The sequence below is a fragment of the Tamandua tetradactyla genome, chromosome 3 (genome assembly GCF_023851605.1).
Source record: "Tamandua tetradactyla isolate mTamTet1 chromosome 3, mTamTet1.pri, whole genome shotgun sequence".
In the NCBI taxonomy this organism is placed as follows: Eukaryota; Metazoa; Chordata; class Mammalia; order Pilosa; family Myrmecophagidae; genus Tamandua; species Tamandua tetradactyla.
The window spans coordinates 54,363,867-54,387,596 of record NC_135329.1 but is presented as its reverse complement, the minus strand read 5'-3'; the positions used below and the strand labels follow the sequence as shown (position 1 = coordinate 54,387,596).

The following is a 23,730-nucleotide window of genomic DNA, read 5'->3' as shown; positions in this document are numbered from 1 at the left end:
TTCTCTAGAGAAACAGATTCAACAGGGAACACTCACAAATATAAAATTTATAAGAGTGTCTCACGTGACTGCAGGAATGCAGAGTCCAAAATCCGCAGGGCAGGCTGTGAAGCCAACGATTCCGATGGAAGGTCTGGATGAACTCCACAGGACAGGCTTGCCAGCCGAAACAGAAAGAGAGCCTGTCTTTTCTGAATCCTCCTTAAAAGGCTTCCAGTGATTAGATCGAGCATCACTTATTGCAGAAGACACTCCCCTTGGCTGATAACAAATGGAATCAGCTGTGGATGCAGCTGACGTGATCATGATCTAATTCTATGAAATGTCCTCATTTCAACAGACAGGCTGGCACTTGCCCAACCAGACAAACAGGTACCACCACTTGGCCAAGTTGACACATGAACCTGACCATGACACGTGGATTAAAGCAGTTAACCCATGAGCAGTTCTAGAGCAGTTTAGAGCAGTTCTAGCTACTCTAAAATACTGGAGACTAAAAGAGATGTCAATTTAACGATTCAACATTCATATTCCTTTAAGTCCTACTTCTATGTATAATTCCACCATCATCTCTGATCTTTCCATACCTCTCTTTGGGATTGTTTGTTCTATGGCAATTCTAAGTTTTTCCTATTGGAAGAGTCTGTCACTAATATGAGGTAGGGAAATAGAACTACCTGATGTTCTGGAGAGACTGGGCTAGGTTTCAGGATTTATCTGGACCAGGGACCCATCTGGAGATTGTAGGTTTCTGAAAAGTTACTCTAGTGCTTGGAACCCTTGTGGAATCTTATATATTGCCCTAGGTGTTCTTTAGGATTGGCTGGAAAGGTCCTCCTTAGGGGTTGGCAGGTCATGACAGGTAGCAGGGTCTATCTGAAGCTTGCATAAGAGCAACCTCCAGAGTAGCCTCTTGACTATTTGAACTCTCTTTGCCCCTGACACTTTATTAATTACACATCTTTTCTCCCTTTTGGTCAGGATGTAATTGTCGATCCCAAGGTGCCAGGTCAGGATTCATACTTGGGAGTCCTCTCCCACATTGCCAGGGAGACTTTCACCCCTGGATATCATGTCCTACATAGGGGGGAGGGCAATGATTTCACTTGCAGAGTTGGCCTTAGAGAGACTGAGGCCACATCTGAACAACAACAGAGGTCCTCCAGAAGTAACTCTTAGACATGCCTGTAGGTAGTCTGAGCTTCTCTGCTACCTACATAAGCTTCACAAAAATAAGCCTCATAATTGAGGGCATGGCATATTGATTTGGGTATCCCTAAGGTTTCATACAGTATCAGAGGATTCCCTGATGATAAGGTTTAGTAGTTCCATAGTCTTTCTCCCCTCCTTCAGGGAACTTTGCCAATACTTTTTGATTATCTGCTTAATATACTCTAGGATGTTTCCAGGCATTACAATAATTTGCAGAATTAAAAGACCTCTTTCTTATTCTTTCCAAGCATTACAATAATCTATACAGAATTTAAAGACCACTTTCTTATTCTTTGCTTCCTGTGTTTCATTTGCTCAAATGACCTATACAGATAGGTTGAATTAGATTATGCACTACGGAAAATTTCAGTTCTAGATCAAATAAACCTTTCTTCCATTGATCTCAAAGAGTATGTGTGGTTGTAAAATATAGACACTGTCTTCCTTACCTCTATGTTCTGAATTGCTTTAACCCCAACCTGTTTCGCTTCATTCTTATCTCTAAATATCAGGTTATATATATAAAAGCAGCCTCTCAAAATCCAGAAATAATAATCACCACTCTGGACTTAATGTGTCTGCTCTAAAAGCTTACAATCTAGGCTCCTGTTTTCTTATAAGCATTTTCTAAAGTTGACATACCGTTGTTGTTTTCTTGTTCCTGACTTATTTTGTCTCACCAAATGGCCCACACGTTCATTCACATCATTGCATGTCTCATGACCTTTGTGCCTTTTTGTAGCAGCACAACCTTCCTTCATAAGTATATACCATTGTTTGCCAATCTACTTCTCTGTCATTGCATCCTTCAGCCACCTGCATTCATTGGGCATCATGTATGGGGCCCAAAGTCCACAGTCCATCAACATTCTCAATTTTAGATAATTTCATTGTTCCCAAGATTCAGAGAACCAATAAACACACCCTCACCAAAGAGGAAATCTAAACCTCCTCTTAACTCTTGTCCCTCACCCTATTATTTACCTCTGTTGTTGCTGTGGTAATGTTGATGGTTTCCTTTTGAACATAGTTCATAGCATGCACTAGCAGTTTTCCCCCTGTACCCTGGACTTAAACAGTCTTTATACAAGAATCATATCTTTGAAATAATTCTTAAAAGAACTCATTCATATTTGTAGTGTGAGTCAGTGGGTATGTACAACCCCTTTCAATCTTGTTCATCTTCAATATGGTAATATTACTTCTAGACCCGCTAGAGAATCACCTTTGCTCCTATCTATTCCCTTACATTGGAATTCAACCTCATTAACAGTTCACCCATCTCTTCCATCTATGTTTTTCTAAGTCCCCTATATACTTTATTATAACCCTCTGATTATACCTTGTTCCTGACTTATTTGGTCTCACCAAATGGCCCACATGTTCATTCACATCATTGCATGCCTCATGACCTTTGTGCCTTTTTGTAGCAGCACAACCTTCCTTCATAAGTATATACCATTGTTTGCCAATCTACTTCTCTGTCATTGCATCCTTCAACCACCTGCATTCATTGGGCATCATGTATGGGGCCCAAAGTCCACAGTCCATGAACATTCTCAATTGATTTTGAGGAGCTCCCATTTATCTATTTTTTCTTTTGTTGCTTGTGCTTTGGGTATAAAGTTTAGAAGCTACCTCCTATTACTAGGTCTTGAAGATGTTTCTCTACATTTTTTCCTGAAACTTTATGGTGCTAGTTCTTATATTCTGTCATAAAAGTAGAATCATACAGTATCTGTCCTTTTGGGTCCGGCTAGTTTTGCTCAACATTATGTCCTCAAAGCTCATCCATCTTGTCATGTGCTTCAGGACGTTATTTTGTCTTACTGCTGTATAATATTCCATCTGATGTATATACCACATTTTGTTGATCCATGTTCTAGTCTGCTAGCTGCCAGAATTTAATAAGTTTCTAATTTATGGTTCTAAGGCCGAGAAAATGTCCCAATTAAAACAAGTCAATAGATATGTCCAATCAAAGGCATCCAGGGAAAGATACCTTGGTTCAAGAAGGCCGATGAAGTTCAGGGTTTCTCTTTCAAGTGAGAATGCACATGGTGAACACAGTCACGGTTTCTCTCTCACCTGGAAAGGCACATGGGGAAAATGGTCAGGGTTCCTCGCTCATCTGGAAGGGCACATGGTGAACACGGCATCATCTGCTAGCTTCTTCTCCTGCCTTCCTGTTTCATGAAGCTCCCCGGGAGACATTTTCCTTCTTCATCTCCAAAGGTCGCTGGCTGGTGGAGTCTGCTTCTCATGGCTATGTTGTTCTGCTCTCTCTCAATCTCTTTTTCTCCAAAATGTTTCCTCTTTTATAGGACTTCAGCAACTAATCAAGACCCACCCAAATGGGTGAGATATGTCGTTACCTAATCCAGCTTAACAACTGCTCTTGATTTGGTTATATCTCCAGGGAGATGATCTAATTACATACAATATTGAAGAGGGATTATTCTGCCTTTATGAATGGGATTTTGATTAAAACATGGCTTTTCTAGGGTCCATACATCATTTCAAAGCAGCACAATCCACTTATCTGTTGATTGGCATTTGGTTTTTTTCCCATCTTTTGGTGATTGTGAATAATGCTACTGTGAATGTCAGTGTGCAAATGTCTGTTTGTGTCATTGCTTTCAACTCTTCTGGGTATATAACAAGTAGTGCTATTGCTGGGTCATAGGGCAACTTGATATTTAATTTCCTAAGGAACCACCAAACAGTCTTCCATAGTGGCTGCACCATTATACATTCCCACCAGCAGTGCATAAGTGTCCCAGTTTCTCTACATCCTCTCCACATTTATAGTTTTCTGTTTGTTTAATAGCAGCCATTCTTATAGGTGTGAGGTGGTATCTCATTGTAGTCTTGGTCTGCATTTCCCATATAGCCAATGAAAATGAGCATCTCTTCATGTGGTTTTGAGCCATCCGTATTTGCTCTTCAGAAAAATGCCTGTTTGTATCTTTAGCCCATTTTATAATTGGATTGTTTGCTCTTTTGTTGAGTTCTATAATTTCTTTGTATATACAGGAAAGCAAACCTTTATCTGATATGTGATTTCCAAATATTTTCTCCCATTGAGTTGGCTGCCTCTTCACCTTTTTGCCAAAGTCTTTTGAGGTGCAGAAGCATTTGATTTTGAGGAGCTCCCATTTATCTATTTTTTCTTTTGTTGCTTGTGCTTTGGGTATAAAATTTAGAAGCTACCTCCTATTACTGTGTCTTGAAGATGTTTCTCTACATTTTCTTCCTGAAACTTTATGTTGCTAGTTCTTATATTTAGGTATTTGGCACTTTGAGATAATTTTTGTGTAGGGTGTGAGACAGGGGTCCTCTTTCATTCTTTTTTGGCTATTGATATCTCGTCTTTCCATGCCCAGTTATTGAAAAGACTATTTTGTCCCAGTTCAGAGAGTTTGTGGCCTTGTCAAAAATCAGTTGACCATAATTTGGTGGTCTATTTCTGCACTCTTGATTTGATTCCCTTGGTCAGTGCCTCTGTCTTTGTGCCAGTACCATGCTGTTTTGACCACTGTGGCTTTATAATAGGTTTTAAAGTCAGGGAGTGTTTATCCTCCCACTTCGTTCTTCCTTTTTAGGATGCTTTTAGCTATTTGTGGTCTCTTTCCCTCCCAGATGAGTTTGGTAGCTTTTCCAAATCTTTAAAGTAGGTTGTTGGAATTTTGATTGGTAGTGTGGAATCTGTAGGTCAATTTGGGGAGAATTGACATCTTAACTATATTTAGCCTTCCTATCCATGAGCAGATTTTTTTAGATCTCCTTTGAATTTTTTTAGCAATGTTATGTAGTTTTCTGTGTACAAATCCTTTATGTCCCTAGTTAAGTTCATTTCTATGTATTTGATTCTTTTAGTTGCTATTTTGAATGGAATTTTTTCCTTAACTGACTCCTCATCTAGGTCGTTGCTTGTGTGTAGAAATGTTACTGATGTTTGCACATTAATTTTATATGCCACCACCTTGCTGAATTTGTTTGTTAGCTCAAGTAACTTTGTTGTAGATGTCTCAAGATTTTCCAAGTATAGTATATATCACCTGCAAATAATGAGAATTTACTTCTTCCTTTCCTGTTTGGATGCCTTTTATTTCTTTGTCCTGCCTGATTGTTCTAACTAGAATTTCTAGCACAATGTTGAATAATACTGGTGACAGTAGGCATCCTTGTCTTGTTTCTGATCTTGGGAAAGCTTTCAGTCTCTCTCCATTGAGTACAATGCTGGCTATTGGTTTTTTATATATTCCCTTTATCATATTGAGGTAGTTACCTTTGATTCCTTTCTTTTGGAGTATTTTTATCAAAAAAGGATGCTGTTTTGTTGAATACTTTTTCAGCATCAATCGAGATGATCATGTGATTTTTCCCTTTTAGTTTATGTGCTTTCTTACATTAATTGATTTTCTTGTGTTGGACCATCCTTACATTCCTGGTATAAACCCCACTTGGGTCATGGTGTATAATTCTTTTAATGAGCCATTGAATTCGATTTGCTGATATATTATTGAGAACTTTTGCATCTATGTTCATTAGGGAGATTGACCTGTAGTTTTCCTTTGTTATAGCCTCTTTACCCAGGTTTGGTATTAAAATGATATTAGCTTCATAAAATGAGTTAGGTAGAGTTCCTTTTTCCTCAGTTTTTTAGAAAAGTTTGAGCAAGATTGGCATTAGTTCTTTCTGGAATGTTTGATAAAATTCCCTTGTGAAGTCATCTGGCCCTGGACTTTTCTTTCTAGGAAGATTTTTGATGACTGATTGAATCTCTTTATTTGTGATTGGTTTGTTGAACTCTTCTTTCTTCCTGCATCAGTATAGCTTGTTGTGTGTCTCCAGGAATTTGTCCGTTTCATCTCAGCTGTCTAGTTTCTTGGCATATAGTTGTTCATAGTATCCTCTTATAATTTCTTTTATTTCTTTAGGGTCTGTGGTGACGTACCTCTTCTCGTTTCTGATTTTGTTTATTTGCATCCTCTCTCTTTTTTTCTTTGTCAGTCTTGCTAGTGGCCCATCAATTTTATTGAGTTTCTCAAGAACCGACTTTTGGTTTTATTGTTTCTTTCTGTTGTTCTTTTGCTCTCCCATTCATTTATCTCGGCTTTAGTCTTTGCTATTTTTCTTCTCCTATTTGCTTTGGGGTTAGTTTGCTTTCTTTGTCAAGTTCCTCCAGGTTTGCTGTTAAGTCCTTGATTTTTGCTCTTTCTTATTTTTTAATATAAGCATTTAAGGCAATAAATTTCCCTCTCAGTACAGCCTTTGCCGCATCCCATCAGTTCTGATAAATTGTATTCTCATTTTTCATTCATCTCCAGATAGCTACTGATTTCTCTAGCAATTTCTTCTTTAACCCACTGGTTGTTTCAGATTGTGTTATTTAATCTCTATGTATTTGTGAATGTTCTCATTCTTTGGTGGTTATTTGAGATCCAGCTTCATCCCATTGTGATCAGAGAAAGTGCTTTGAATAATTTCAATATTTTTAAATTTATAAAGACCTGTTTTGTGCCCCAGCATGTGATCTATCCTAGAGAATGTTCCATGAGCACTAGAAAAGAATGTATAACCTGTGCTTTGGAGTACAGTGACCTCTATATGTCTATTAGGTCTAATTCATTTATCAAGTTATTTAACTTCTCTATTTCCTTGTTGATCTTCCGTCTGATTGTTCTATCTATTGAGGAAAGTGGTGTATTGAATTCTCCTGCTATTATTGTTGAAACATCTGTCACTTCCTTCAGTTTTGCCAATGTCTGTCTCTTGTACTTTGTAGCTTCCTGATTGAGAGCATAAACATTTACGATTGTTAAATCTTCTTGGTGAATTGACCCTTTAATTAGTATGTAGTGTCCTTCTTTGTCTCTTATAATGTCTTTACATGTAAAGTCTATTTTATCTGATATTAATATAGCTATTCCTGCTTTCTTTTGGTTACAGCTTGCATGGTTAATCTTTTTCCATCCTTTCACTTTCAATCTATTTGTGTATCCTTTTGTCAAAGATGAGTCTCTTGTAGGCAGCATATAGCTGGATTGTTTTTCTTAATCCATTCTGCCAAACTGTATCTTTTAATTGGTAAGTTTAGTCCGTTAACATTCAAAGTTATTACTGAAAAGGTGTTTCTTGATTTCACCATCTGATCTTTTTAAATTTATTTGTCAAATCTGTATATTCTTTTCCCTCTTTCTCTTTGTATTATTTAAACTATCCGTAGTGTACTCTTCAGTTCTGTGACTTCCTCCAGACCTCCTTCTCCTGTCTTTTTTTATTCAACCAGCAGAACTGCTTTTTGTATTTCTTGTAAGGCCGGTCTCTTGTTGACAAATTCTTTCAGGACTTCTTTGTCATGAAAACTTTCATCTCTTCCTCAATTTTGAAGGACAGTTTGGCTGGGTACAGATTTCTTGGCTGGAAGTCTTTCCGTTTCAGGATCTTGAATATATCATACCACTGCCTTGTTGCCTCGAGGGTGCTGGTTGAGTAATCAGAAGTCAGTCTTATTTGATTTCCCTTGAATGTAGTGGATTGTTTTTCTCTTGCTGCTTTTGGGATTTTCTGCTTCTCTTCAGCATTTAAAGACTCTTTAGTATGTGCCTTGGGGAAGGCCTATTTGGATTTATTCTGTTTGGAGTTCTTTGGGCTTTTAAGTTTTCCCCATTATATCCTCAACTACTCTCCCTAGTCCTTTACTCCTCTTTTCTCTTCCTGGGGACACCAGTGATTCTTATGTTTGTGTGCTTTGTTTTGTCTATCATTTCCCTGAATTCCCATTGAATTTTTTCCATCTTTTTGCCATTTACTGTTTTGAGTCTTCAAAGTCAGTTATCCTGTCCTCTATATCACTTATTCTTTCTTTTGTCTCTTCAAATCTGGTGTTGCGTGCCTCTAGTATATTTTTTATTTAGTCAACAAAGTAATCTCTGTGATTTCTACTATTTTCCTGTTTATTTTTTCAAATTCTTCTTTGTCCTCTTTTACTGTCTTCTTGATCTCCTTTATGTCATTTGCTATCCCACTTATTTTAGTAAGTAGCATTGTGTGAACGTCTTTGATTAGTTGTTCCAACATCTGTCTCCTCTGGTGTTTTAATTTGGTCATTAGGCAGGGCTATATCTGTCTGCACTGTAATATGCTTAGTGATCTGCTGTCTTCGTCAAATGTAAATATCTTGACTGATTTACTCCAGGAGTTGATTTCTTTCAGTAGTGTAAGGCCTTGTGTTTGTGGGATGATTGCACAGCAGGGAGCAGGGCACAGGGTGGAGCACTCAGTATGGTGATTTGTTTCAGGGCAGGTATAGACGCAGGTTGGGGATGTTATGCTGATGCTTGTGAATGTGGGCAGCCAGTGGCCAGGGAGGAAGTAGCTGTGCGGATACCCTGGTCTGGGCGGTGTAACCCTGGTATGTGCTGGTCTATGATGTAGGGCCCTTTGTGCGCATGCCTAGAGCTGTGCAGCAGGTTGGCGTTATGCTTTCGTGGACTGGGGGCAGATGAGACCCGGCTGCACAGGTCTGCACTCTGTCAGAGCTGGGAAATGAGGCTGGGGGCTGTGTGTCTGTGTGGTTCCAGGATTGCTGTGAAGTGCAGTTCCTGGAGCTGAATGATGTGATTGGGGGCCCACATGCATGCATCGGCCTGGGAGTGCCATAAATGGATATGCTGAGCTCAGGGAGGGTGGGGTGAGTCTGTGTCACACTATGGGAAGGGGGCAGGGGTAACCTAGGTATGGAGATAAGTGCCTGCAGTCTTTATGCGCTGGCAACAGCCTACAGGAAACAGGGAGGGGAAGGTAGTGCTTGGGAGGGGTGTAGGAGAGGTGGGTTGGGCTGCACTTGGGGTGGGGTGTGGAGCAGGTACGTGCACTGGGGGCAGGTTGGGTTGGCAGTGCCTGGACTGTGGGGAATGGGAGCAGATGAGGGGGTTCAGGTGCGTGGGGTGTGGGGTGAGTCCCCGGTTACGGGGCTGCGCTGGTGAGGGTAGTGCACACAAGGAATGTGGTCTGGCTTACTTCTTACTCTTGGCATCCCATCTGTGTACTCCCATGGTCTCTGCACCTCTGTGCCAGGCTCCAGCTTCCTACCTCTCAGTTCCTCGGCCTCTGCAACTGGGGCTGCTGAATGGGATGCACAAGGCTCTCCCAGGTCAGCCGCACTCCCGAATTGCTGCCTCAGTCGCCCTCCTGTCCCTTCTCTAACTTCTCCATGGAACAGAGCTAATTTCGAGCTATTCTAGTTGGCCATATTCCTGGAAGTCCAGTGGTAATTTATTGGCTTACAGTTTTGAAGCTAGGAGAAGTCCAAATCAAGGTCTTATCAAGGCAATGCTTTCTTCCCCAAAGACTGGCATTCTAAGTTGCTGTCCATGATTCTTTGTTCTGGGCTCCTCTGTCACATGGCAGTGCATTTGACATCCTCTCCCATCTCATCCAGGTTCCCTTGAATTTCTACTTCATTCTACTCCCTGTGGCTTTCTAGCTCTATGAGTTTCAGTTCTGTTTATGAAAGTGTCCAGTGATGGGGTTAAGACCCATCTTGATTGAGTTGGGCCTCACGAACATTACCTTATTGAAAGGGAAGGTCTTTACTACGATGGAGTAACTTTAAGAACATATTTTTCTGGGGTACATAATTCCAAACCACCACACCTTCCAAATAAATCCCCAATTTAGTTCTAAAAGTTTTTCATGTTTAAAAGTTCTAGAAGTATATTGTCAGTGTTACAAACACATTTTAATTTCTTGCTTCTATTTGCCTGTTTTTATTTTAACTTTTAGTTCAATGTTAAACTATCTACACCCTACTGAGAATAGATCTCTTTTCATAATTTATAATTAATTCATTGTGTGTTTTTTTTCTTGATATATTTGTCTTATCCCTAAAATATAAGTTTCATGAAGGCTAAGGCCATATCTGTTTTGTTAAGCATTTTATAATTCAGCATTAGTGTGATACTACATTGAGATTTCAAGTTCTCATGTTTGTGACTGTGGCTTACTATAATGGACGTTAAGGATCCTGTCAGCAGTCCTGCACACAAAATCCCATTTTCCAATGAAAAGAGAATCCCATAATGATTGTGAAGTTTGTGTGTGTAAGCATATATGCTGAGAGAGTGAATATAAGAATTATATGGGGGGATTATATATATCTTTTAGTAATAGGGAGAAGTATAATTCATATTTGAATGAAAATATATATCTTAGTCTAGATATACAGTAAACTGATAATGATGACATAAAACTGACAACTTTATAATTAAAAAGCAATGTTATCAGCCATTGAGAATCCCAACCAACTCAAGGTGAGACTGACAGTGCAGTGAGACAAAACATCCTTTCTGAAAGTCTGATTATTAACGCTGTCCTTATGTAAGCTTCCACAATGATAGAACACGGATTTAAAGTCCTCAGAAAACCTTAGCATTAGGCAGCATTTTAAAAATATATAAGTAACAAGTTTTAGGTACATATTATAATTCACTTAGGGGCTCTTTGTATATAAAAATGAAAGTATATATGGTTGCACATTCTCCCATAAGACTCAAAGACTGGACTAGCATATTTGGACCCATTTAAGGTCCATCAGTAGGATTTTAGCAGACATTCCTTTAGAGGGTTGAGAGTGTTCATAGATAAATTGATGTTCTGTTGTATGATTGCAGACAGCCTCTGACACATAAAATGTGAAAGATTTTTGCCTGCATGCATATGGTCAAATAAGTTAAAGCACCAGTGGCAAATTACACACAAAAATATTACTTCAGAATTAAACAGAATTGTGTTTAAGCCCTAGACACTGTACAATACAATTCTTTGGATTTTAGAAGCCATATAAATACTGGGTTTGATTTTGTAGTATAAATTAAATGGCAAAATCTGAAGATTTATTTGTAGATATACTAAATGTTTTTCTCAACCTAGTATTACATATCTATAAATTTTTTAATGTTTTTGTATCTTAAAGGACGATTACTGAGGGCCAATCAGATTAGTTTCAACTGGGACAGGCTGGCTAGCTGGATCAACCTTACTGAACAGTGGCCATACCGAACTTCATGGCTCATATTATATTTGGAAGAGACTGAAGGCGTTCCTGATCAGATAACATTAAAAACCATCTATGAAAGGTAATTTTTATGAGCTGTTTATATTTAACTTTATCTTTAGATTCAGATGACTTTTCCAAAAAAACCTAATGCATATGAAGCAAAATTAATGTGTATAAAATATACACTTCTAGATTAAACTAATCATTCTCACTAATTTCTATTAAAATTTTGGGGTGATATTAGCACAAATATATGTCTCATCATGTAAAATTTGCCATTTATATGCCAAATAAATGAGCATATTCTTCCTTTTTCAATGTACAATCTATATAGTAAAAAATGTTTAATAGATGTTAATGGTCTGTATATGTAGGAAATGCAAGCACTAAAGATGTATTATTTACTTCTGTTTTATTTTTTATTCTGTGTCTTTTTGTAAAACATTAAAGAGGCCACAATTTCCAAATCATTACTGCAAGTAGTTTTACCGCTTTATATCTGAAAAACCTTAGAAATTATGAATTCTGGCTAGAAAACAATTTTTATTTGCATTAAACAGCAAAGGAATTACTGTTCTTTTCTAGTAAGTCATTTGAAGTACTTTTAAAATTTCTGCTTCTGATAAAGAAATTGATTAAATTTTCTTGGAAGACGTGCAGTTAAAACTCAGTGAAATGTCAGGTAGATAAATTTTCAGTTTCCAGTCTCTTGTTAAATTCACAAAGTTATAACCCTTATTGTTTACCAGAAACTTTAATACCATTGAATGTTTCAGTTGCTCCTCTAAGCACTCGGTTAGAAAAAAAAGATAATACAAAGGAACGTAGACAATTTTATAAAATTGAATATAATTGAAACTACTATTTTGAAAAACATAAATGAAATAATTCTAACTAAACATTTAGTGTAGATAGATAAAGCTCATATATTAAACTTTCAAAATTTCAAACAATTTTTCTTCCCTTAGGGTATTGTCAGCATTTAGTTTTCTTTATTTTCTAATCCCCTTTTTCAAATACACATTTTATTTAATGTTTTCTGGAATTGTAGAAGATTGTTGTAGTATTAGACTGCAGATTTGGCCTTTTCTAGATTTTGCTGTTTAATTTATGCTAAATTAAAGCAGTCCTTTAAAACATGTCAGTAGGTGCTCCAGTAGGTGGCAGTGATACATTAATTACCAAGGCCTATGGAGAAGTGGCACTGAATTGCATCTAGTCTTTGGTATTTCAGGGATCATCATCTTAATATGAGATGCATAATTGGGTACCTTGTTTGTGTAATAAAATATTGCTTTATTTAAAAAATAAACTTTGTGGGGGTACAAGGGTAGTTCAGTGGTAGAATTCTTACCTGCCATGCACTTCCAGTCCCAGTCCATGCACTTCCCAAAAAACAAGCAAGCAAAACAGACAAACAAAGACCAACCAAAAAAAGCAACAAATGGTGCTGTAATAACGGGTTACTCACATGGTAAAATAATGAAATGTGACCCCGCCATACAGCATTCAAAAATAAAATAAAATAAAATAAACCTTTGTACCATACTATAGGTGTATATAATTATCAATGCTTGTTAGATGAGCACAGTTATTATTAAGCAGTTAAAACTTGATCTTTAAAAAATTTTAACTGCTTGATAGTAATTCATACTAATGTAATGGGATTTAGTTTTCACATGGTATATATGTATGTATGTGTATATGTCTCCATATTCCTGTTTAACATAAAATGTAGTCCTTTCACACTCCTATTGTACCCTTGAGAAATTTGTTACGGTTGTTATTATTTGCATATATATATATGTAAAAATATTTCAAAATATAAGCCTTCATTTAGGAACTTTAACTGGTTTTGAAGTTGAAAACCTTCAGATGAAGTGGAACAATGGTTTAAGAACATTGCTAGAGTAATTTGAGGTTGTTTTAAATTCTTAGAGTCTATTTGAATTGCTATTGTTCCTAGAGTAATACATTTGGTTTAAAAATTTTTTGAAACCTTAGAAGTAGGAGAATTAGTTGTGTTTTCTCACAGGGGTTGTGCTGGTTTGAAGGGAAGTATGCCCCCTAAGAAAAGCCATGTTTTAATATGGATCCCATTTCTTAAAGGTAGAATAGTCTCTATTCAATGCTGTGTATTTGGGACTGTGATGGGATCATCTCCCTGGTTGATGAGATTTAGTTAAGAACGGTTGTTAAACTGGATTAGGGGATGACATGTCTCCACCCATCTGAGTGGGTCTTGATTAGTTTCTGAAGTCCTATAAAAGAGGAAACATTTTGGAGAATGAGAGACTCAGAGAGACTCGGAGAGAGCAGAGAATGCTGCAGCACCACGAAGCAGAGAGTCCACCAGCCAGCGACCTTTGGAGATGAAGAAGGGAAATGCCTCCCGGGGAGCTTTATGAAACCAGAAGCCAGGAGAGTAAGCTAGCAGATGACGCCGTGTCTGCCATGTGCCCTTCCAGCCGAGAGAGAAGCCCTGACTGCATTCGCCATGTGCCTTTCCAGATGAGAGAGAAACCCTGAACTTCATCGGCCTTCTTGAACCAAGGTATCTTTCCCTGGATGCCTTTGATTGGACTTTTCTATAGACTTGTTTTAATTCTCGGCCTTAGAACTGTAAACTAGCAACTCATTAAATTTCCCTTTTTAAAAGCCATTCCGTTTCTGGTATATTGCATTCCAGCAGCTAGCAAACTAGAACAGGGGTCCTTATAAGAAACTTGCTTAGTAAATGATATTGTTTATCATTGTCTCCTTTTAGCCTATATGTCCTTTCTTCCTTAATGCCAGGTACTCTAATAGTTTCTTTACAAATTCTTGAATCTTTATAAAGCCCAAAGAGGTGATTAGAATGGTCCCAGCTTATTAACAAGGAAGATTCAGGTCTGAAGGTTGAAGTAACTTCCCAGAGTCACTCAGTTGGGTTAAGTAGCAGAGCTAATATTTCATTCTTGGCTCTCAGGCTCCATGTCCTAACACTGTTCTTAGCACTTTACATTTCTACTTTTATTCTCATAGCAATTCTATGAGATTGGTACTATTACCCATCTCATTTTGCACATGAGGAAAGCTCAGAAAAACTAGGTCACTTGGCCAGATTCTCACAGCAGTAAGTGGTAGAGTTGGGGTTTGAACCCAGGAAGAGTCTATGCTCTGGAGTGTGCTGAACTGCCTCTCATGGCATGGTAGTTTTATATAAGCTTCTTTACGTTGTAAAACTAGCAGGAATCTTTAAGAAATTAACATTTCTTGATGAAATTTAGTGTCTTAAGTTTTTACATTTTTTTGTTCTCCATTTCTTTTTAGAACATTACAAGATGGTATTTTTTAAATTTGGTTATCAATAGAAATTATTTCTTATTTTCTTTGGTAACTAATCTGTTAATCAGACAACACGATAACATATTGTTTTTTGCAACATATCTTTCTTAATAACAACATCAATTTTACCTATTTAAAATAAACTTAGTTTTCACCTTTTTTCGGTTTTCTTTTTCTCTTATTTTTTTTAATAAGAATAAATTAAACAACCGATGCAAATGTTTGGTTTGGTGTTCAGATTATGCTTCAGAGTACGGCTCACTTTCCTTTAGTTGAATATAATAAGTAGAAGTATTTTGTGTGATGTCAGGAAATCAAATTAGCCACTTCAGATCCTATAGGAAATAAGGTAATCAGTCAGTGAAATCGAGAGTAATTGAAATCTATAATTCTTGGGTCAGTGAGTTATTTGATGAAAATATATGTATTTAAGAAAATTATTGATCACGGTATCTAGTTTCTTTGGAGAAAATTGATCTTATTTCTGCATATTATTGAACTATGTAGAAAATGCTGAACAGTTCATATGAAAATGAGCTGTTATCTTATTGGGCAGTACTTTTAGTTAGAAAGCAGTGGTTTTTGGGCTTTGTATTTAATTTTTGCTGGGATGGTAGCATGAAGGCGCATGATTTAAAAAATGGGTTGGAAAGTAATTTGAATCTCATTTTAGACACTATCATCATTTGAATATAGTATTTCTTCCTGAAACGTTACCTCTTCTTTTTGTAAAGAAACTAAGATGAGTAGTTATTACAGGCCTGGTTGCTTTCCTTGAGTTTTATTTATCCACTGTAGTTAATTTTCTTCATTTAACGTGTATTTAGAGTGACTTTTTACTATGGATCAAGACTTATATAGTTGTTCTTTGTGCTCTCATTATTACAGGGACTGACCATGGAGGTGGGAGCAAATGTAAAATTGTAAATGTAAAAGTATGTAATGCCTTTAAGGAAAGTACATTTTTATAATTAAAAGAATTTTGTTTGAAAATATATTCAAACTTACAAAAAGGTTAAAGAATGAAAGTAGTACAAAGAACATTCTCATACCCATTAAGTTCATTTATTGTTAATATTTTAACCTATTTCCCTTATTATTTTTGCTCACATTATATCCTACATTCTCACTCTCTCTCTCTCTCTCTCTCTCAATAAATTATATAGGCACATAAATTACTTTTTTCTAAACTGTACTTGGCTGAAGAGAGTACATTTGAAACAACTAGAGGAAAGTGAAAATGTGCTGGCTAGAAGTAAAAATGCAATGGCTTAAGCAGTTAGCTAATTAACAAGTTTTATCACTCTCAAGAAGAGTCTTATCACTCCATCTTGGTGATAGAAAACTTTTCAGGCTAACATTATAGATTCCTTGCTGGCTAACATTATAGATTCCTTGCTGATAAAAAAGTTTGCTTTACCTTTTCATTCTAATTGTTAGCATTTGATCCTCATACCTTCCCAATGTTAAAGAAAATTTTCAAAAATTCACATAAAAAATTAAATTGTAACTTTCAGATGAAGGAGACTATATAGCATATAATTTAAAGATAATAGTAATTATTACCTATGTACCTAGACCCTGCTTATGAAAGAGAACATTTTTTGCCAAAGAAACATTTTTTCATCGTGTAATAAAAATAGAGTGGATTTTTGTAGGGGAATAAAGTATTTTGTCCAAGTAAATACAAACTCTGATATATTGGAGTTATAATGAGGTTATATTTCTGTTTTGCCATTATATCAACCTTTTATTTTAGACTTCAGCAATTGACTGGCCTGCCATCCATGAATCTGTTGGATTCAGGATGATTTTGAGATGTCCTCCCATTCACCTTTTTTGAAAAATAGGTATATCTTATATGCCTATGGATATTTACAAAGATTATTTTATAGCTAGTATGAGGAAGAGAAAAAAGATATGTTTGAGAATTCATAAGGAATAAAATTAAAATAATTAAATGTAGTAAGATGTTTTGGAATAAAAAAACTGTAGGAAGACAATTTGATCAGCATATTGAAAAATATGCTAGATATGGAACTGTGTTAGAATAAGTTAGATAACTGTGTTTCTAGTTAACCATAGTTTGAGTTCTTTGATGTTATTGCTTGTCATTTGAATAGTAAAAAGTTTTATTTACAGCAGACAAAAAGCGGCAGGATATAATTGATATTCATTTATTTTATTAAAGGAATCTGATTTGGTAGAAACAATCAGAAAATAGTATTTTAACGCTAGTAGTAAAATTTATTTTTTTTTATCCATAAAAAGCCTCATTTATTTTTATAGAGATTTGATGACACATCTGCTTGCTTTATTCAGCTGAAAAAGAAAAAATGTTGGTTCTTGGTGTTTGGTAAAATTGCTTTGTTAAATTATTTTCTAAATTGTTCAACTTTTAACAAATGACATTTGATACTAACACTGGAAAGCAATTTCAGCTAATTAAGTAGATCCCTCTATAAACCATTGGAACATTAAGATGACATACTGTTCATTCAAGATTATTTTAATTGGTCCAATTATTGTAATTTTGTTGCAATTATGTGTTGAGCTAAAAGCTTTTGTCTAGATCATTTGAGGTTTTTTTTGTTAACATACATTTAGTAAGAAGAAAAGGAGTAAAATAAAAACTGAAGATAAAGATTTTCTACTTTTTATTACAGCGTTTTAGATAGCCATTGAAATATTTTAGTATAAAACTTTATTTTGGATATTTTTTAGCAAGCCTTTTAAGCAATGATAGAGATTTTTAAAAAAAGAAATTCAGATAGTTTTTGTGAAGATAATGTTTTTAAATTTCTGTTTTGACACTGCTCAAGCAGTCTTTTACTCAGGATAATGTGGTCAGATGATTTTGTGATAAGAATAGTACCAAACTTTATTTTGGTATTCTGTTTTTATCATTTTAAGTAACTGGATAAGTTTTGAGGGAGTTTCAGAATATTAGCCATTTTTCATTTCACTGAAGTAAGCTGTTTGCTCAATAGACTTTATAGACATCTGATTTATAACCTTTATCCTAAATTAAAAATTTCACATGATTCAAGTAATGGTACTCCTGTACTTTTTACTTAAGACATTTTTCATAGTAAAACATTGTATCTTACGATACTCTGTTTTGATATTCAGCCAAAGTTTCCATAAGCTTAATTTTATCACTTCTGGTCATTTCATGCCTCCCCTAGTCTCCCTAATCTTCTTCTTTCTTTCACTTACTGGTTGATTAGTTCCTCCATCATTTGGTCCGGATCATGCACAGTCTTTTGATTTTTGTATGTGTACTTATGTTATTAATTTGAATGCATGGAAAGCTGGACACTAGTTGTTTTTGATTTGTGAAGAAGTCACCTCACCTTTGTACTGATGATTTTTCTCTTAATTTAGGTTTTGAAATACTAGAAATAGTGTATTTATTCCAAACACTGTTTCATGCATGCTAGTTTGGTGGTTTTTGAATATAGTTAAGAATCTTAATGAAGTTCTATTGACTTGATATGATGTGTTAATGTTGTCATTCAAAATTTATTAAATTATTGTCTTGTGTGTAATTATTTTTCCATTTTTACTCCCCCAAAACACTTGCCTTTAATGTGTATATGATGTAAAATACTTTATTCAGAGGTCCAATATTTTTATCAGTATTTTTATTCTTTTTAAGAGATAGCATGATGCAGTCCATTGCAAAATAATTCTCCATATAGGAAAAAACTAAGCAGGTTTGTGCTGGAAAAAAGATTATATAATCTAAAATAGAAATCACAATAAATAACACTGGTATATTTGTCAAATTTAATAGTGAATAGTAAGCCTGCAAGCTATGAGCAAAGATGCCTGAAATCAATGTAATATTGGCAATCAAATGTACAATCCTACTTTTGTATTGCTTTTTTTCTATTCGTTGTCTTTCTGGAAATTAACTGGAAAATCCTAATTCCTATAGATAAATGAAAGTGAAGTACAGAATTTTAAAAATTTATTTTGTTGCACCTGAAAAGCTTGCCAACTTGTGTTGTTGGGGAAAAAAAAGAAAGAAACTTGTTAAACTAAACACATTTAACTGTTTTTGAGCATGTCTATATATTTTTCTAGTAGTAACACCCAAAGATGTAAAAGAAATTAATGGGGAAAGCTTAAAATTCATTCACTGTTCAGAAAATAGTTATTAACTACCTATTATGGAAAAGGCACTGTTTTATTTATATCCATGAATAAAACAAAAAGCTCTGCCCCAAGGAGCTTACATTCTAGCAGAGTGATGTATAATGAACAGTATATATAATAAGTAATTATACAGTATGTTAAAAGGTGGCAAGTGCTATGGAACTATTAAAGTACAACAGAGTTGGATCAGGAGTAGTACAGCTTCTACGTTAAATAAGCTTGTCAGGCTAAGTCCTCATCGAGAATGTGAGAGTTGAGCTGGGACCTGAAGGAAGTGAGAGGACTAAGATATCTAGGGAGAGTTTCCAGGCAGGGGGCAAAGTGTGGGCAAACGTTCTAAGAGCAGAGAGTGCCTAGAGTGTTCGAGGAGTAGCGGCCACAAGGGAACTAGACTGGCGAGAGGGAGGTCGCTGAGAGGGGGTAGGTAGGATATGAGGTGGAGGGGTTGTGATGCACCTACAGCTTTTGGAAAACCACTATAGGGACTTGAGCTTTTACTTTGAGTAACATCCATGGCAGGGTTTGAAAAAAATTGTATCCATTATCCTGGTGCTCTGTGTGCCTATTGTTTAATGTATCAGTAGTGTAAGTTGGCTGGAGTTGGGGAAGACTTGATTTAAGGGAGCATATTTTGAGGATCTTATGCTGGAAAGGGGATGGTAATGAGTCTGGGTAAATAGTAAGTTGTGCAGAAAGTTATTTCACGGTAAAGGTGAAATGAGTCATAGAGAATGGCACATAGTGGCACTCTATGAAAATGAGTAAGCTAAGAAATACATAACCTTATTTCTATGGTCTTGTTGCAGTATATTGAAAGAAAATTAATGTTATTCTAAGCATATATCAGAAATATAGGACTAATTGCCTTATGTGTCTCTCCTGTTGTAACAGTTTCTTATGGTAATTCTTTATTTTCTAATACAGTTATGGATTTGTAGTCTATATTTTGGATCATTTTTAAAATTACCTTCTCTTCCTTGGTCTTGCCAACTGCACAGTCTGCCCCCTCTGGTATTTAACCCCCCGGCTGTGAGTTAATGAAATATGACTTCTGTTGCACTGAGGACTGATAGATGTAGGAAGATATCCTAGGCAGAAAAGCAACTGAAGTGCTTTTAGAGTATTATTGAATTTGATTTATGGATGTTATAAAAATAGAAAAGGATGGCCTTTGCCTATTGAATTGGGCTCTAAGGAATAAAGGGAAATAATTGGCCAGAATTCTACATATACAGGAACCAGGTTTATATTCGAGTTCTGTGGCTCCATCTCATACCTTTCCCTCCTACTTCTTACCTTTTCACCTGCAATTCTCTCTTGGCTACCCTCCCTTCTCTTCCTCCTCATCCTTCTGTTCTCATCTTAAATGTCACTACCTTAGCAAGCCTCTTATAACCAGGCAAACACCACTCCCCAAGATTTCATTAGATGTGTTCATTATATATTGGTATATTCCTTCAGAGCTCTTATCATAGTCACTCTTTTGTAGATATTTACATTGCTTTTTTTGTCTCCTGAACTAGACTATAAACTGTAGACTAACTTTCTTGAATGTCTGAAGTGCTTAGCATAGAGTAGCCAGTAGTGGGCATTTATGAAAGAATAAGGAAATATGACAAATAACATTTGAGTTAAGAAAGGCTTGGCGTGGGGAAGGTGGTAAATTAGAAGTCTCATATTGCCTTGAAAAGGATATAGTCCATACAATCACATCATTCTTTGGTTCTGAATGTGGGTAAAAAGTGCTTTTTTGCTATTATAACAATATATCCCTATGCCAGGCACATAAATTCACAGAACACATAGTTTGGATAATGATTTCATTACTCAACTAAAACTTAATGGTTTCTGCCTTTTGTCGGGTGATACTAGTTACTGCCTTTTGTCAGGTGATAATAAAGTCAAAGCAGTGTTTTCATGGGCATTTCTTTGTAACTTTAAGTTAAGCTGAATTTCTAAGGTATACAATTTGAATCCTCTTTTGTATGCTGTGATTTGGTGGTGTTGCTTCATGTCAGCACACTGTTCAACAGATCTCTCTGAATTAGGTTCCTCTTAACAGGCTTTTGTCAGTATTGCTTTAAAAAGCTGCATGACTTGAGTTTACTTCATTTTTATTATGCTAAACATTTTGTGTTCATTCATTAAACAAATATTTGTGGAATCTATTATGTGCTGGGCATGTGCTAATAAAAGTAAGAGATATTGCTTGAGCCCTCAATATGTGCCACACATTGGATTAAGTACTCTACCTAGATTATTTCGTTTAATACTCATAATAACCCTAAGAGGCAAAAAAAAAAAGTTACATAAGACCTTACAGCTGTAACTGGCTGAGCTTTCCTAGGCCTGCTCTTGAAGCCCTCTTTAACTATAGTCAGGCATTGGGAGTAGGAATATATAGAAATAGACCACTAAACTAGATTTAATTTTTATTTCCAGATATATTTTATTCAGTTTTTTCAGTGATAGATAGACCTATGTATATTTAGAATAATTATGTATCACTAAAATGTTAGAACAGTTAAAAATTTTTCTAGAGGATTAATTTACCTTTTCTATTTAAAAAATCCAAACTTCTTAGCAACTTACATAAACCCCCAATATACATTTTATTCAGTTCTAATTGTCTCTAGTAACTGAAGAAGGTTTGGTATAGAAAGCTTAAAAAAATCCATTGTGTTATTTAGCATTTAAACAGCTTGTGGATATTTTAGGCCTTATGCCATTTTTACTTGCACTTAGTGGCTGTAACTTTTTTGTAGGTAGCTTTTCTTTTGCTTTTAATAGGATAAAAATGAATTTTGAAATATTTTCTCAACATTAAACATATGATGTCATTTTTGGTGTTTTATACTAATGTAGAAAGAAGAAATGCTCCAAATTTTGTGTGTTCCCAACTTCAATATGTAAAATTCAATATAAAAAATCCACATATATTATCTAAGGTATTTGGAAATAGAAATAACAAAATCAGTTTCTCTAAAATAATACATATGTGTGTGTGTGTGTGTGTATGTGCTCATATGTTGTTAATTTGTGAAACAAAATGTATGGCCTGTGGCAGCTTTGCAGATTATTATTTAATACATTAAGAGGATTATGTGTGCTTGCATTTTTTAACAAATCTGATTATTGAAGGATTTAAGTTTGCTCAACAAATTAAATATGCCTTGAGAGATCAGGTAACTAATTTTTTTTCCTGTGGTTATTTTTCAATAAGAATTTGAGATATTTCTAATCAAAATATCTTGAGACTTTTAAAAATAGAAAAATAAGGTATTGTACAACAAAAATGCTACTTAATGAAAATGGTAAGAGAATGTGTGGTGCTGACATAACTATGCTGCAAAAGCAGCCTGTGTTAGCAATATCCAAGAAGTCCACTAGATGGAAGTATTTCACTAGAAACATTATTAGCAATTTTGGGACAAGAAATAAGATCAAATGCTTTGCTTTCCCGTTTTCATATCAGGAACAAACAAGTTAAAAACTGAGCTTAATGGATATTTGGAACTCTAATGTTGAATTTACATTCCCATTTTTAAAAAACATCTTCACAGGACGTGTGTAAACACCAAGAATCAGGATCATAGGCAAGTTAATGGTTAAATGATTATGTGACATAGTTTTTATTAAACTTAGTAGTACCTTTTTCTCCTAAAATTATTTTAAATTAGCTTTGGAAAAAGAGTGGATATGAACAAAGAGAAGTTTTATTTTTTTAAATTTGTGGTTACTAATAATTTATGTTTACATAATTAGGTTTTAAAATTACAGTTCTAAACATTGTAAATTTGATACTGTACTTATTAAACATTAAATATTTTAAGATAAGTTGTGTAATAAAGGTTTTGCTTTAATCTGAAGCATATTTGTAGGCTAACTTTTGAGTTCGGAGACTCCATTGCTATGCCTGTTATTCAGAGTTTTACTATAAAAAAATAGCTGCTTCTATATGATTCATGTGGCACTTTTTAAAATTACTTAAAAGCAGTATTTACATTGACAACATTTATTGCTTGATAGTGCCTCATGACATTATTAGTTTTGGCAAAAACGATGGTGAAAGTTTGGTATCATTTACTTTCATTTGAATATTTTAAAATATAGTATGAACTCTTGAACAAGACAATGGATTTGCTTTTTTAAAAAAGATATTATTTTCATATTATGTCAGATGTGAATTATTTAATTGGCCACCCTTACTTCTTTACTGAAGTCTTCTCTCATAAACCTAACTTGAAATTATTGTTTTGTTTTCTAATCACTTACATCATGCAACTGTAGTACAGTATTTTTTTCAGACTTCTTCCTCTTGGTGGAAACCTTTTTGCAATGAAATCTCATGCAGAATTCCAATATTTAAAGCATCATTAAAATAAATTGTTTCAAAGGATGACATTTACCAACAAATTCAGTTGAGAAAAATAAACGGTTCCTAAGAATATTGAAATTGAAATGAAGAGTTATTAATGATTGTTATAATCTTACGTCGGTTTAAACATCTATTTGTTTCTCTATTTGATTTTGTATTATAATGTCAAGAAAATTCTAAATCATAAGTAGGTGCAAATGTTACCAATTTTTAAACTTGCTCTGCAATGGCTAGATATTTTCAAATTATTCGGATCCATAAACTTGAAAGAAAATTGAAAATTTGTTTCATAGGTGAATTATCAGAAAATATCTTATAATTGCTCAAATTTCTTATAATAATTTGATGTGCTGCTTCTCTGACTCAGCCCTGCAACAGTCTATAAAACAGTAACACAAGACAGGCCATGAGTTACCGTCACTTTTGTCCAACTGATTACTGAGCTGTGCACAGAGCAAGAGCCAAGCGGACCTTGAGCTCCGGCATGTGGGGTATATTAGGGCACTTGCTTGCATAATTTTATAAACAGAAAAGTACTTGCCTGGATTTAAAAAAGTGATGAAGGTATTTGAATATGTGCATG

General features: G+C 35.2%; 1 protein-coding gene across 11 annotated transcripts in view; it reads left to right on the top strand.

The window, feature by feature from the left end:
• The window catches only part of KIDINS220 (kinase D interacting substrate 220), a 156,513-nt gene that overhangs the window by 77,750 nt on the left and 55,033 nt on the right, over window positions 1-23,730 (top strand). For all 11 annotated transcript variants that reach the window (XM_077153129.1, XM_077153119.1, XM_077153121.1 and 8 more), the window contains one exon: window positions 11,195-11,357. In XM_077153129.1, the coding sequence (XP_077009244.1) occupies window positions 11,195-11,357 (163 nt within the window). The remainder of the gene's footprint in view (window positions 1-11,194; window positions 11,358-23,730) is intronic.